Source organism: Triticum dicoccoides, chromosome 7A (genome assembly GCF_002162155.2).
Source record: "Triticum dicoccoides isolate Atlit2015 ecotype Zavitan chromosome 7A, WEW_v2.0, whole genome shotgun sequence".
Taxonomy (NCBI): domain Eukaryota; kingdom Viridiplantae; phylum Streptophyta; class Magnoliopsida; order Poales; family Poaceae; genus Triticum; species Triticum dicoccoides.
In genome coordinates this window covers 634040429-634052415 of record NC_041392.1, presented here as the reverse complement: position 1 = coordinate 634052415, position 11987 = coordinate 634040429, and the positions used below count along the sequence as shown (strand labels likewise).

Sequence of the window (11987 nt, the reverse complement as noted above, 5' to 3'; positions counted from 1 at the left end):
GTGCCTTCGCATCAACACGTCAAGGCATCTTGTTAACCGTCAGATCGGCAGAACTCACGGCTGAGATCACCAGCGTGACGCGTCCAAGTTTAAACTGGAGTCAGTGACCGCCTCCGATTCCTCCTTACGCAGCACGCACGAACGCAATAAATACATACGACGGCCTCCTCTTCTCCACCAAAGCAAACCAAAGCAAAACAGATCAATCGACATGGCTCGCGCTCGCGCTCGCGCGTCGTCCATGTGGATGCTGGCGGCGCTCGTCGCGGCGTTGCTTCTCGCGATCCCAGCTGCTTCCGCCGCTGCGCCCACGGAAGGCGGCAGCACGGGCACGGTCATCGGCATCGACCTCGGCACCACCTACTCGTGCGTCGGCGTCTACCGGAACGGCCGCGTCGAGATCATCGCCAACGACCAGGGCAACCGGATCACGCCCTCCTGGGTCGCCTTCACCGACGGAGGCGAGCGCCTCATCGGCGAGGCCGCCAAGAACCAGGCGGCCGCCAACCCGGAGCGCACCATCTACGACGCCAAGCGCCTCATCGGCCGGGGCTTCGCCGACGCCGTCGTGCAGCGGGACATCAAGCTGCTGCCCTACTCCGTCGTCGACCGCAAGGGCAAGCCGCACATCCAGGTGCAGGTCAAGGACGGCGACGTGCGCGTCTTCAGCCCCGAGGAGGTCAGCGCCATGGTGCTTACCAGGATGAAGGAGACCGCCGAGGCCTACCTCGGCGAGAAGGTCACCCACGCCGTCGTCACCGTGCCGGCCTACTTTAACGACGCGCAGCGCCAGGCCACCAAGGACGCCGGCGTCATCGCCGGGCTCAACGTTATCCGCATCGTCAACGAGCCCACAGCCGCGGCCATCGCCTACGGCATCGACGAGAAGGGGCCCGAAAAGAACGTCCTGGTGTTCGACCTCGGCGGCGGCACCTTTGACGTCAGCGTGCTCTCCATCGACAATGGCGTCTTCGAGGTCCTGGCCACCAACGGCGACACGCACCTAGGCGGTGAGGATTTCGACCAGCGCCTCATGGACTACTTCATCAAGCTCATCAAGCGGAAGCACGGCCGGGACATCGCCGGCGACCTGCGCGCGCTGGGCAAGCTGCGCCGGGAGTGCGAGCGCGCCAAGCGTGCCCTCAGCAACCAGCACCAGGTGCGCGTCGAGATCGAATCGCTCTTTGACGGCGTCGACTTCTCGGAGCCGCTCACCAGGGCACGGTTCGAGGAGCTCAACGCCGACCTTTTCCGCAAGACGATGGTGCCCGTGAAGAAGGCCATGGCCGACGCCGGGCTAAGCAAGGCCGACATCGACGAGATCGTGCTCGTCGGTGGCAGCACCAGGATTCCCAAGGTGCAGCAGCTCCTCAAGGACTACTTCGACGGCAAGGAGCCCAACAAGGGGGTCAACCCCGACGAGGCCGTCGCGTACGGCGCCGCCGTGCAGGCCAGCATCGTGAGCGGGCACGTCGACGACAACACCAAAACCATGATCCTGCTCGACGTCGCGCCGCTCACACTAGGCATGGAGACGGTCGGCGGTGTCATGACCAAGCTGATCCCGAGGAACACGGTGGTGCCGACGAAGAAGGCGCAGGTGTTCACCACGTACCAGGACAAGCAGACCACCGTGTCCATCAAGGTCTACGAGGGCGAGCGGAGCATGACCAAGGACAACAGGCTCCTCGGCAAGTTCGACCTCTCCGGGATCCCGCCGGCTCCGAGGGGCACGCCGCAGATCGAGGTGACGTTCGAGGTGGACGTGAACGGCATCCTGCACGTCAAGGCGGCGGACAAGGGCACCGGCAAGTCGGAGAAGATCACCATCACCAACGAGGGCCGTCGGCATAGCCAGGAGGACATCGACCGGATGGTGCGCGAGGCGGAGGAGTTCGCCGAGGCGGATCGCAAGCTCAAGGAGCGGGTCGACGCTCGGAACAAGCTAGAGACATACGTGTACAGCATCAAGAACACCGTCGACAGTAAGATGGCCGATGCCATGGGGAGGGATGAGAAGGAGAAGGTCCAGGATGCGGTGAGGCAGGTGAACGAGTGGCTCGATGACAATGCAGAGGCGGAGAAGGAGGACTACGATGAGAAGCTCCGGGAGCTGGAGGACGTCTGCAACCCTATCATCACGGAGGTGTACCAGAGGTCTGGAGGCGCACCAAATGACCACACGACTGAGGACGACGACGATCATGACGAACTCTAGGCACGTGCAACTTGTTAGATCATATAGTATTTACTAGTTTCTTTTATTTTTGCCCTACAAATATATGTACATATGCACGTTTGCATTGCATTCTTTCCTAGTATAATATAAAGTTGTGATACAATGATTTTATGACGTACTCATTGGTTTATAACTAATCCTTTATTTATGAGTTATTGTTGGAATTGATGAACTCTAGTTGATTGAGAATCAACATCTATTGGATGGTTAGGAGGGTGTTGTATCCTAGCCCACCATATGATATCAAACCACCTGCGGGTTCTTCTTTCAGTGAGAGGCGATGTTTCCGTTAATAGTGAGATGTCTATAGTGCCTTTGTCAATATCAAAACCTGTAGGCTCATTCTCTCGAAAATGCTCATAATGGTAGTATATATATACGTGCATGCCTTCACAAGAATGAGTATATGTGAGCACCCGTGTATGTATATTATGTTTATAAAAAAACTCGTCAGTTTCTTGATGTTATGGCCGATGGTGTTCTCCTAGCACCACATGCACCATAACTACACGGAGGAAGACACAAGTGGGCGCTTCAGCCACCTCTTATTTATGCAGATATATATATACCCTTGAAAATCAATGCACATCATATTGTCATGGGTTCTTGCTCACACATTTAGCCAGAGGCGGACCACGGAAAAAAATTAAGGTGTGGCGAAGTCTCACTAAGATTTTTTTTATGCGAATCAAAGAGTTAATACACACTACGAACGAATAACCAAATACAATGGAAATATAGACATGTCTCAATAGGAAAACAACCTAAAACCTTTTCAAATCTGCAATGAGAAAATTAATATATCACTAAAATATGGTCGAATTTAAGGCTGTTCAAAATTGCTACAAAATTTCAGAAAAATGAGAAATTACCTCTTCCTCTTTTCTTTGGATTTACTAGTCCCTTTCCCTTTCCTTCCATCTTCTAGCAATCTAGACAAAACTGAGCCGGTTGGGCATCATATTAGTCAGTGCCTTTCTGTCCATGAAGAATTGACACTTTGACAGAAGAAAAAACGCTACTGCCCATCAAAGTTCAGAGTTCGGACAGGCACAGATACAGGTACGACGTGTTCAATAACTGAATAAGCAGGGTTCAATTAGTATTTAGTACAGACTTGGCTGTGTCAAATGACGCAGCTAGCTACTAGTCTTTTTACATCTAAACTGAATATGCAGAACTCAATTAGTACAGAGTACAGACTACAGACTCGACGTGTTCAGTGGGATGAATGCCAGACTTGGTCTCACCTGAATCCCAAACCCCGACCGTGGCCGTCGCCTGCTGGAGCCGCCGTTGAAGCCGCCGCGCCGCTGGAGTCGCCGCCTGAGCTGCTGCTGAAGCCGCCGTTGAAGCCGCCGCGCCGCTGGAGTCGCCGCCGGAGCTGCTGCTGAAGCCGCCGCCGAAGCCGCCGCTTGCTGCTGCCGTCGCTTGCTGCGCCGCTGGATCCGCCGCCCTCCAAGGCTCCAAGCCCCCAGCCTTCCGCCGCCCGCGCCCGCCTGGTGCCATGGTCCTCGCGACCTCGCGCCCGCCAGGTAAGCCGCCGCCGCCGCGCTAGCTAGGTTTGGGTCTCGGGCAGGGACAGAGCAGAGGAGTGGGCAGGGACGAAGCGTGGACTGCGTGGTCGCCGCTGGGTCGTTCGTTTTCTTTTTTTTAGGTGGGTGGGACCAGAGGGGACGTGGGGTCGTGGGCAGAGGGCGCTCGAGCCAGCTGCGGTCGAGGGCTCGAGGCCACCGTTGGCTGCCTGGCTGTGGTCGAGGACTGGAGGCTCGAGCGGCCGAATGATAGATACATACGAATAATTTTTTTTTTTGCCAATAAAAGGTATTTTTTTTGCCAATAAAAGGTATGGCAGGTGCCATACCTCGCCCACCGGAGCGCTCCGCCACTGCATTTAGCAGTAATGAATATGCTGATTTGTTACAAACTAACCACTACTATAAAGATTTCTTGACAAATTGTTGTTTGCCTTGATTTTCGCATACCGTGTTCTTTAAATGGCGCCAAATCCTGTGCGTGCGTGCATGCGTGTGCATTATTACCATATGCCTTTGTACTGTACAAGATCTCTCTTGGTTCATAAAATAATCACCATTTCTAATGTGCTGAATTCACAATAAATATTTTATTAAAGAAAGATGCTGGCTAGCTAAGCATACTGAAGACTTCCGTGAAAATTGATGCAAGTTTCTTGTCAAGTTCGTAGAGTAAAGAGGTAGTAGAAAACTAGTGTGCTCCAGATGGATGTTGGCTGGTACTATTAGCCGAAGACATCTCACGACACCATGACACAAGTTGGAATAATTGTGCTACTCTTTTGTCTTTACTACACGTGTTGATTAATGACACTAATGTTGTTCCGATAAAGTAAAAAAGTGAAGTCACTACCAGTACTCCCTCCGTCCGAAAAATCATGTCCCTCAAAAATATCATTTGTGTTAAGTTCTACTTTCTATGTAAACAAATATAAGAGCGTTTAGGTCAAATACTTGAGTGATCTAAATGCTTCTATATTTTTTTATGAAAGGAGTACAATTTAGATTGGCTCATCCTATTGGCACACTTGTGAGATTTATTCATACTGGTCGCTTGTCTTAGATGAAAGGGATAAAAAATGCTAGCAAAGGAAGCCTAGCACCTTGTAGCATTTAGCCTTGGTAAACCTATAGTGGTAGGAAGCATCCGAAAAACAAGTTTTATCACCATTATGAGTAACAATAGTTTAATACAATAAAAGGAAAAATAATCTCAGACCATTTTAAGAAGTTTTTAGTGGTTTTACAAGGCTACGGGGCAGTATATATGTTAGAGTTTAGGCAGCGGATTGCGCGAGCACTTATAGAAGTTCAAGGTGTCATATAAGTAAATAAAAGTTTCAAATCATTAATTGCATGATTGTTCAGTTGGTGAGGCACTTCGGCCACACCTACTCTCTCACACCTTCATGTATTGGTTGATAAATAGTCCTCACCTGTAGTGTTGAGAAATCAAAACAAACATGTTTTTATAGATAGAAGTACCAGTTATCCTCTTATATGTTCATAGAAATTGATGCATGTTCTTCACTTGTGACAAAGGATACTTGGAATAGGAGGTAGTGGGAAACTAAGTCCGTGGGCAACATTTTATAGATAGTTCTTAACTAGGCAATATGTTTGAAGGATGTGTACACATAGGAATAATCCATTGGCATCCATTAGTAAGTGTCCAAGAACGTGTTCATGCTCGTGTCCATCCTCTTCTCCGGCTGGACGTCCGACTTCTTGGGCCGCCGCGCCACGCTTGTGACAGCCAACGCCCTCTTTATGGCCGGCGCGCTCGCCTTGTCCCTCGGCGGCAGCTACGCCGGCCTGATGGTTGCATGCTTCATCATCAGCATCGGCATGGGTTTCACCCTCGTCGCCGCGCCGGCCTACAACGTCGAGATCGCTCCGCCGTCCACGCGCGGCGTGCTCTCGTCGCTGCTCAACGGACAAATGTGATGGTTTTGAGTAATTTACTCGCCTTGAACTGTTATATATATATATAGCAAGTAACAAAGGACAACGGGCCATCCAAAGGTTGATTTATTTCTGTCGAGAACCAAGATCTAAGCAGGTCTGTCTGCCTCGCGTTAATTGGGTGACAATCACCTGTCGTTTATCAAAAAACAAAGTGACAATCACCTGTCATTTCCACGAGCTAAGAGACAAATAAAAACTAGCCACACTGAATGAAATCTGTGGGGTAGCTGATGGATCTCACCGGCTAGCTTGCTCGTCGTCTTCTGCAAGTGCACCAAGTTGTAGATCTCTTTAAGGAAAAAGGTGTGGCTGAAGCAGAACCTGGGGCCGGCGAGGAAACAGGGCGGCGCCATGACGCACGATGCAGCCGCCGAAGCCACCACCACGAAGCTGCTCGCCGTGCTCGAGAAGCCACGGCGGAACATGTACGCCTTCGCCTGCGTCACGCTCGCCTCCATGACCACAATCGTCACAGGCTACAGTACGTGAGTCGCCGTCGTCCATGGCTCGAATTTGTACGTCACCGATGCTCTGCCGCGTGATCGTGTGCCTCCACTGCAGATCTCGCCTTGATGAGCGGCGCGGAGCTCTTCATCCGCGAGGACCTGGGCCTCACCGACACGCAGGTCGAGCTGCTCGCGGGGTCCATGAACGTGTTCATGCTCGCGTCCCTCCTCTTCTCCGGCTGGACGGCCGACCTCCTGGGCCGCCGCGTCACGCTTGTGGTCGCCAACGCCTTCCTCACGGCCGGCGCGCTCGCCATGTCCCTTGGCGGCTACGCGGCGCTCATGGCTGCGCGCTTCGTCACCAGCATCGGCATGGGGCTCGCCCTCGTCGTCGCGCCGGTCTACAACGCCGAGATCTCGCCGCCGTCCACGCGTGGCGTGCTCTCGTCGCTGCTCGACGTACGTATGTGCCGGCGTCTCATGGACAGGAACAGGGTTCGATTTGACTGGTGATGAAGGAGCTTAATCTGTTCTTCTTGGTATTATGCATTGGCCAGATTTTTATCAACGTCGGCATCCTTCTCGGCTACACGTCCAACTACGCCTTGGCCGGCCTGCCGGCGCACCTCGCCTGGCGCATCATGTACGCCATCGGGGTGCTCCCGCCCGTGCTCCTAGCCGTGGGGGTGCTCGCCATGCCGGAGTCGCCTCGATGGCTCGCCATGCGCGGACGCCACGCCGAGGCGCGCGCGGTGCTCTGGCGCACCTCCGACACCGCCGAGGAGGCCGACGTCCGCCTCGAGGACATAAAGCGGGCCTTTGATGCGCCGCAGGCTGCTGGCTCCGTATGGCAGGAGCTGATCGTCCGGCCGTCGGCGACAGTCAGGCGAATCCTCATATGCGTTGTCGGGCTGCACTTCTTCCAGGAGGCGTCCGGCATCGACGCCGTCGTTCTGTACAGCCCGCTGGTGTTTAACAAGGCCGGCATGTCCGCGACTAGCTCCATACTAGGCGCCACCGTGGCCGTCGGGGTCGTCAAGACGTGCTTCATCTTCGTGGCCATGCTCCTGGTCGACCGCGTAGGCCGGCGCCCGCTCCTGCTGGCCAGCGCCGGCGGCGTCGCGGTGTCCTTCACCGCTCTGGCGCTCACGCTCTGCGTCCGCGAGACATCGTCGGCGAGCGCAGCCGCGTCCGTGGCGTCCGTGATGGCGTTCGTGGCGGCGTTCTCCGTCGGGTTCGGGCCGCTCGCGTCCACGTACGCCGCGGAGATCATGCCGCTGCGGCTGCGCGCGCAGGGCGCGAGCCTCGGCATGGCGGTCAACCGGCTGACGTGCGGGGCGGTGAGCATGTCGTTCATATCCCTCGCCGGGTGGATAACGATGCCTGGGTGCTTCTTCCTTTATGCCGGCGTGGCGGCGACGGCGTGCGTGTTCGTGCACCTGCGGCTGCCGGAGACGAGGGGCCGGAGCTTGGAGGATATGGAGGCCCTCTTCGCCAAATGACGGACGTGTCCACTCACTCCTTGAGAGCTGAAAATATTGGCGCAGACAGCCACGATTTGTCACCTGCATCCGCATGGGGTTCGCCGTAATCGTCGCGCCGGTCTACAACGCCAAGATCCCACCGCCGTCCATGCCGGGTTTCGTGGCCAGGACTCGATTTGACTTGTGGAGTTTAAACGTCTCTTGATAGTATTATACTTTTGCCGGATATTTATCAACCGTCGGCATCCTTCTCGGCCACCTTGGCCGGCCTGCCGGTGCACCTCGGCTGGTGCTCCATGCACGTCATCGGGGGTGCTTCTAGAGTGTGAAGAAACAACGACTAATAACAATTGTGTCACATGTTGGCTTTGCCATCAGCATTCACTTTCTTTGAAGATTGCCCGACATAATTGAGAGGCTAGTAAGAGTTGAGATCATGTCAATTTCATTGTTTTTGAGATAGCTCATCACTCATGTCGAGTGGTAACTGACTGCTTCGGAAGGGAAAGAGCACATGTGAAGGTACGGTTTGTATGGTCCAAGGTAATCAGATGTGTGCGTGACAACGGTGTGGACACCTGCAAAGCTCCCTTTCTTTTTTTGTTTGCAAAAAAAATGACGTCTGGACCGCGGAGCAGACCGATACATGACCGTGTTGAATGGTGGAACACGTCCGGACCAAATGGTTGCGGGTGGTTAGAGGGTCCATGTTGGAGATTACCTAATAATAGTAAAGATGATGTAATTTCTGTTTTATTTGAAAGGAAGATGATGTTAATTTCAAAAACCTAAACTAAACACACTGCTCTATACCAACACGTAGTCGAGGCCCTTGTGGCTGCACGCTTTTGGCATCGGCATGGTGTTCGCTCGTCGTCGTCGTGCCGGTCTACAACGCCAAGATCCCACCGCCGCCCCCGCGCAGCGTGCCGTCGTCGTTGCTCCACGTACGTCTGTGGCGGGTTTCATGGACATGACTCGATTTGACTTGTGGTGGAGTTTTAACGTCTCTGGAATTCTGGATAGTATTATACTTTGGCCGGATATTTATCAGCGTCGGCATATCCTTCTCGGCAACACGTCCAGCTAACTACGCCGCCTTGGCCGGCCTGCCGGTGCACCTCGGCTGGCGCTCCATCTACGTCATCGTGGGTGCTAGTAACAGTTGAGATCATGTCAATTTTGAAGACCTAAAGTCACCGAAGATCCAAAGCCTATGAACAGGGTTACAGACGCGTGGACTAAGGACGTGTCACCCTACACATACTCCTATATAACATGACGCAATAAAATAAAGAAAAATAATAAGAAAAAGCTAAGCCAAAATATCTATGCTAGCTTGGAGTAGTGCTACTGTCTCTGCATGCTGAGCTCCCTGCGGAAGTTGCCGATGAACCTCTCCGTGTTGGCAAACAGCTCCTCCCGACTCATCTTCACGTCCCCGTCCATGTCGACTTCACAATCTTCCTCCTCCTCCTCCTCCTCCTGGCGTGCCTTTTCCTCTCCGCCGGCTTGCTGGCCGCCGTTCAGCGAGCTGAGGAAGAAGATGCTCGCCGTCGACGGGCACTTCTTGAGCACCTTCAGCACCACCTCCTTGGTCTTCGTCTTCAGCTCGATGATATTAGTCACCACAAAGGCAGGCACCACGACACGATCACCCGCAACCGCCGTCCGGTCGTCGGGACGGACTGATTCAGCTCCAGCCCTCTGGAACGGCGAGGCCTCGACGGCCTGACCGGCACTCGGAGACCCGTGCCGGTCTTCGTCGTCGGCGATGGAAGCGCCGCCGCCGCCGACGAAGGCCTGGATGCCGAGCGCGAGGACGATGCCGTTGAAGAGGAGGTAGCCGTAGGCGACCCTGAGGAAGACGGGCAGCAGCAGCGCGAGGAGGAGGAGGGCGAGGAGGGAGCTCAGCTTGGCCACCTGGGAGATCAGTGCCGCCGGCGGGAGCGTGAGCTTGACCCCCATTGATCACGAGCTCTGCCGACTTGCCGATGTAGCTAGCTAGGTAGCTAGTGGTTCAGGTGCACTGGATGCCTCTATTGCCTGGGCTCTGGAGCAAGGAAAGGATACTGTCTATCGGTCTAGCCGCCCGGCCAAGTATATATAGACAAAAATCAGATATTTTTCTGGCTGTCTTAATTAAATAATGAAATATTTCCTTCCTGGCTAAGAAAAAGAAACATATCTGTCACTGCACTGATGACGTAGAAGAATTTGTAGTGGGTATACCTATGGGTTGCTCCACTAGCTAGTAGACCAAGTTAATTAGCGGGAAAAGACAAAGCGTTGGGGAAACATCACATTAAGCTAGCTAGTAGTAGTGCACTGATCGAATACTTAGGGCGGTCCAAATTCATGCATGCCATACGCGCACGTTACGTGTCCGTGGTACCGCAGAAATAAGATGCAGTGAATGAGTTAGCGCGTTGGACGGTGCTACCACGAGTACGTACAGTCGCGATCAGCCGTAGAAGGGGCGTGCCCGTCAAAATCATGACGCGCCGGCTGCGGACGAGTCCATATTGGCCCTGTCGGCCAAGGTTTGTGGCAACAGTTTAGACTCCAACAAATGAACGCACGTTACGCACGTACACCGTATGAGCACCTCGAGGGATATTCCTCTTCCACCAACGTTATAAAGTCTGAAAGTAAATTCAGAAAAAAATACAAGCATATGTGTCAAGTTTAGGAGTTGAACCCGAGTGATATTGATAAAAAATATATGCCCCTAAAAATAGAATCTTTTCGATTTTTGCATCGTGTAAAATAGGGCACTCAAAGCATCTACAACCAGACTTGGCAGATCCGACCTCTCAAACGCATGTGGTCGCGTCCGGACGCATCCGCGGACAGTGACCAGTCACGCCTCAAAAAATACATCCCACATCCGGATACCTCAAATCCATATTATTACATGCAACGCAGCGATCTTTGAGCGGAGCTTCGTCCGGTGCCGCTCCCCGCTCGTCCGGCTCCGCCGTGGCCATGTCCAATGGCCGGCTGCACCCCTCAGAGTCTTGGTCCGGCCGTCGACAAGGTAGATTAGGGCATGGAACACGAGCCGGCTCACGGGACTCAATGCGCCGTTGTCTCCCATGCCCTAATCATCCTCGTCGGAGCCCAGAACCCTTTGGGTGCCGGTGGATGTCAGATTGATGATGGATCTGTCCTGAGACGTGTCGGCCACATCCACCACAACGCGGTTGCGGCGCCCGGACTGGTGTACTGTACGGGGCGCCGGAGAATGCGACTCCGCCTCGCCGACGTCCACCACAGCGAGTGCAACCGCCATGCCCCGTGTCCGCTGTCGCGCACGCCTGGAACGACGCACGATGTTTGCGTCGGACGACGCCCACGATGGGTCCATGGCCTCAGTGTGCCAACGGAGGGGTTATGCGTCCGCCAACGCACTCGGACACCAGACGGACCGCACCGCCTCCGATGAGGCAGCGACGGCGGCTGCCCTAGCGTCGGATCCATGTACCATTTAGACAGAGCAATGGATTGCCGACGGAAGGAGTCCGAGCGATGCCGGGCACAGGCTCCTCCCGGGGATGGTGGAGCGCAAGCCTTGTAACACCCCGGATGTAACTTTCCCTATTTGTACTCAAACTCTTGCCGTTTCCGGCGTTAAGTTATATTTATTTTCTCGGGTTCGGGTTTTGTCTCCGTGTGTTTTTGTCGTTGTCATGCATATCATATCATGTCATCATGTGCATTGCATTTGCATACGTGTTCACCTCATGCATTCGAGCATTTTCCCCGTTGTCCGTTTTGCATTCCGGCGCTTCGTTCTCCTCCGGTGGTCATTTCTAGCTTTCTTTCGTGTGTGGGGATTAAACATTTCCGGATTGGACCGAGACTTGCCAAGCGGCCTTGGTTTACTACCGGTAGACCGCCTGTCAAGTTTTGTACCATTTGGACTTCGTTTGGTACCCCAACGGTTAACCGAGGGACCGAAAAGGCCTCGTGTGTGTTGCAGCCCAACACCCCTCCAATTTGGCCCAAAACCCACCAAACTCTGCTCCATGTCCTACAGCGTTCGATCACGATCACGTGGCCGAAAATCGCACCTCATTTGAACTCTCCTAGCTCCCCCTATGCCTATATATACACCCTCTCCAAAAATTCGCGGATCCCCCTTCCTCAAACCCTAAAAAAATTCTCTCCCCGCCGCACCGGACGTGTCCGGACGAGCCGGACAACGTCCGGATCTCTCCCGCCGCCGCCCGCAGCCAGTGGCTCACCGCCACGTGGCCGCCGCCGTCCGCCTCCCGCCGCGGCCCGGGGAGAGCCCCCGAGGGCCCGAGCC

The 11987-nt window shown here is 54.2% G+C and overlaps 3 protein-coding genes and 1 pseudogene across 4 annotated transcripts; 2 read left to right on the top strand and 2 right to left on the bottom strand.

The window, feature by feature from the left end:
- The first annotated feature begins 241 nt into the window (after positions 1–241).
- LOC119332610 lies at positions 242–2235 on the top strand (annotated as a pseudogene).
- Positions 2236–2787: 552 nt separating this feature from the next.
- On the bottom strand, positions 2788–3999 carry LOC119332446. The gene is made up of 3 exons (XM_037605634.1): positions 3490–3999; positions 3112–3181; positions 2788–3020 (listed from the first exon to the last, which is right to left on the bottom strand). The coding sequence occupies exons 1-3, from the start codon at positions 3746–3748 to the stop codon at positions 2936–2938; spliced, it is 414 nt and encodes a 137-aa protein (XP_037461531.1). The 5' UTR covers positions 3749–3999; the 3' UTR covers positions 2788–2935.
- Positions 4000–5854: 1855 nt separating this feature from the next.
- LOC119332445 (polyol transporter 5-like) lies at positions 5855–8071 on the top strand. Of its 2 annotated transcripts, none has more exons than XM_037605632.1 (3): positions 5855–6223; positions 6304–6647; positions 6746–8071. In XM_037605632.1, the coding sequence occupies exons 1-3, from the start codon at positions 6094–6096 to the stop codon at positions 7688–7690; spliced, it is 1419 nt and encodes a 472-aa protein (XP_037461529.1). In that variant the 5' UTR covers positions 5855–6093; the 3' UTR covers positions 7691–8071. The 2 variants fall into 2 exon arrangements, with proteins under 2 accessions (XP_037461529.1, XP_037461530.1); XM_037605633.1 differs by having other exon boundaries at positions 6092–6227.
- Positions 8072–8863: 792 nt separating this feature from the next.
- On the bottom strand, positions 8864–9735 carry LOC119330607. Its single transcript, XM_037603723.1, has one exon. The coding sequence runs from the start codon at positions 9638–9640 to the stop codon at positions 9023–9025; it is 618 nt and encodes a 205-aa protein (XP_037459620.1). The 5' UTR covers positions 9641–9735; the 3' UTR covers positions 8864–9022.
- Between the last annotated feature and the right edge of the window lie 2252 nt (positions 9736–11987).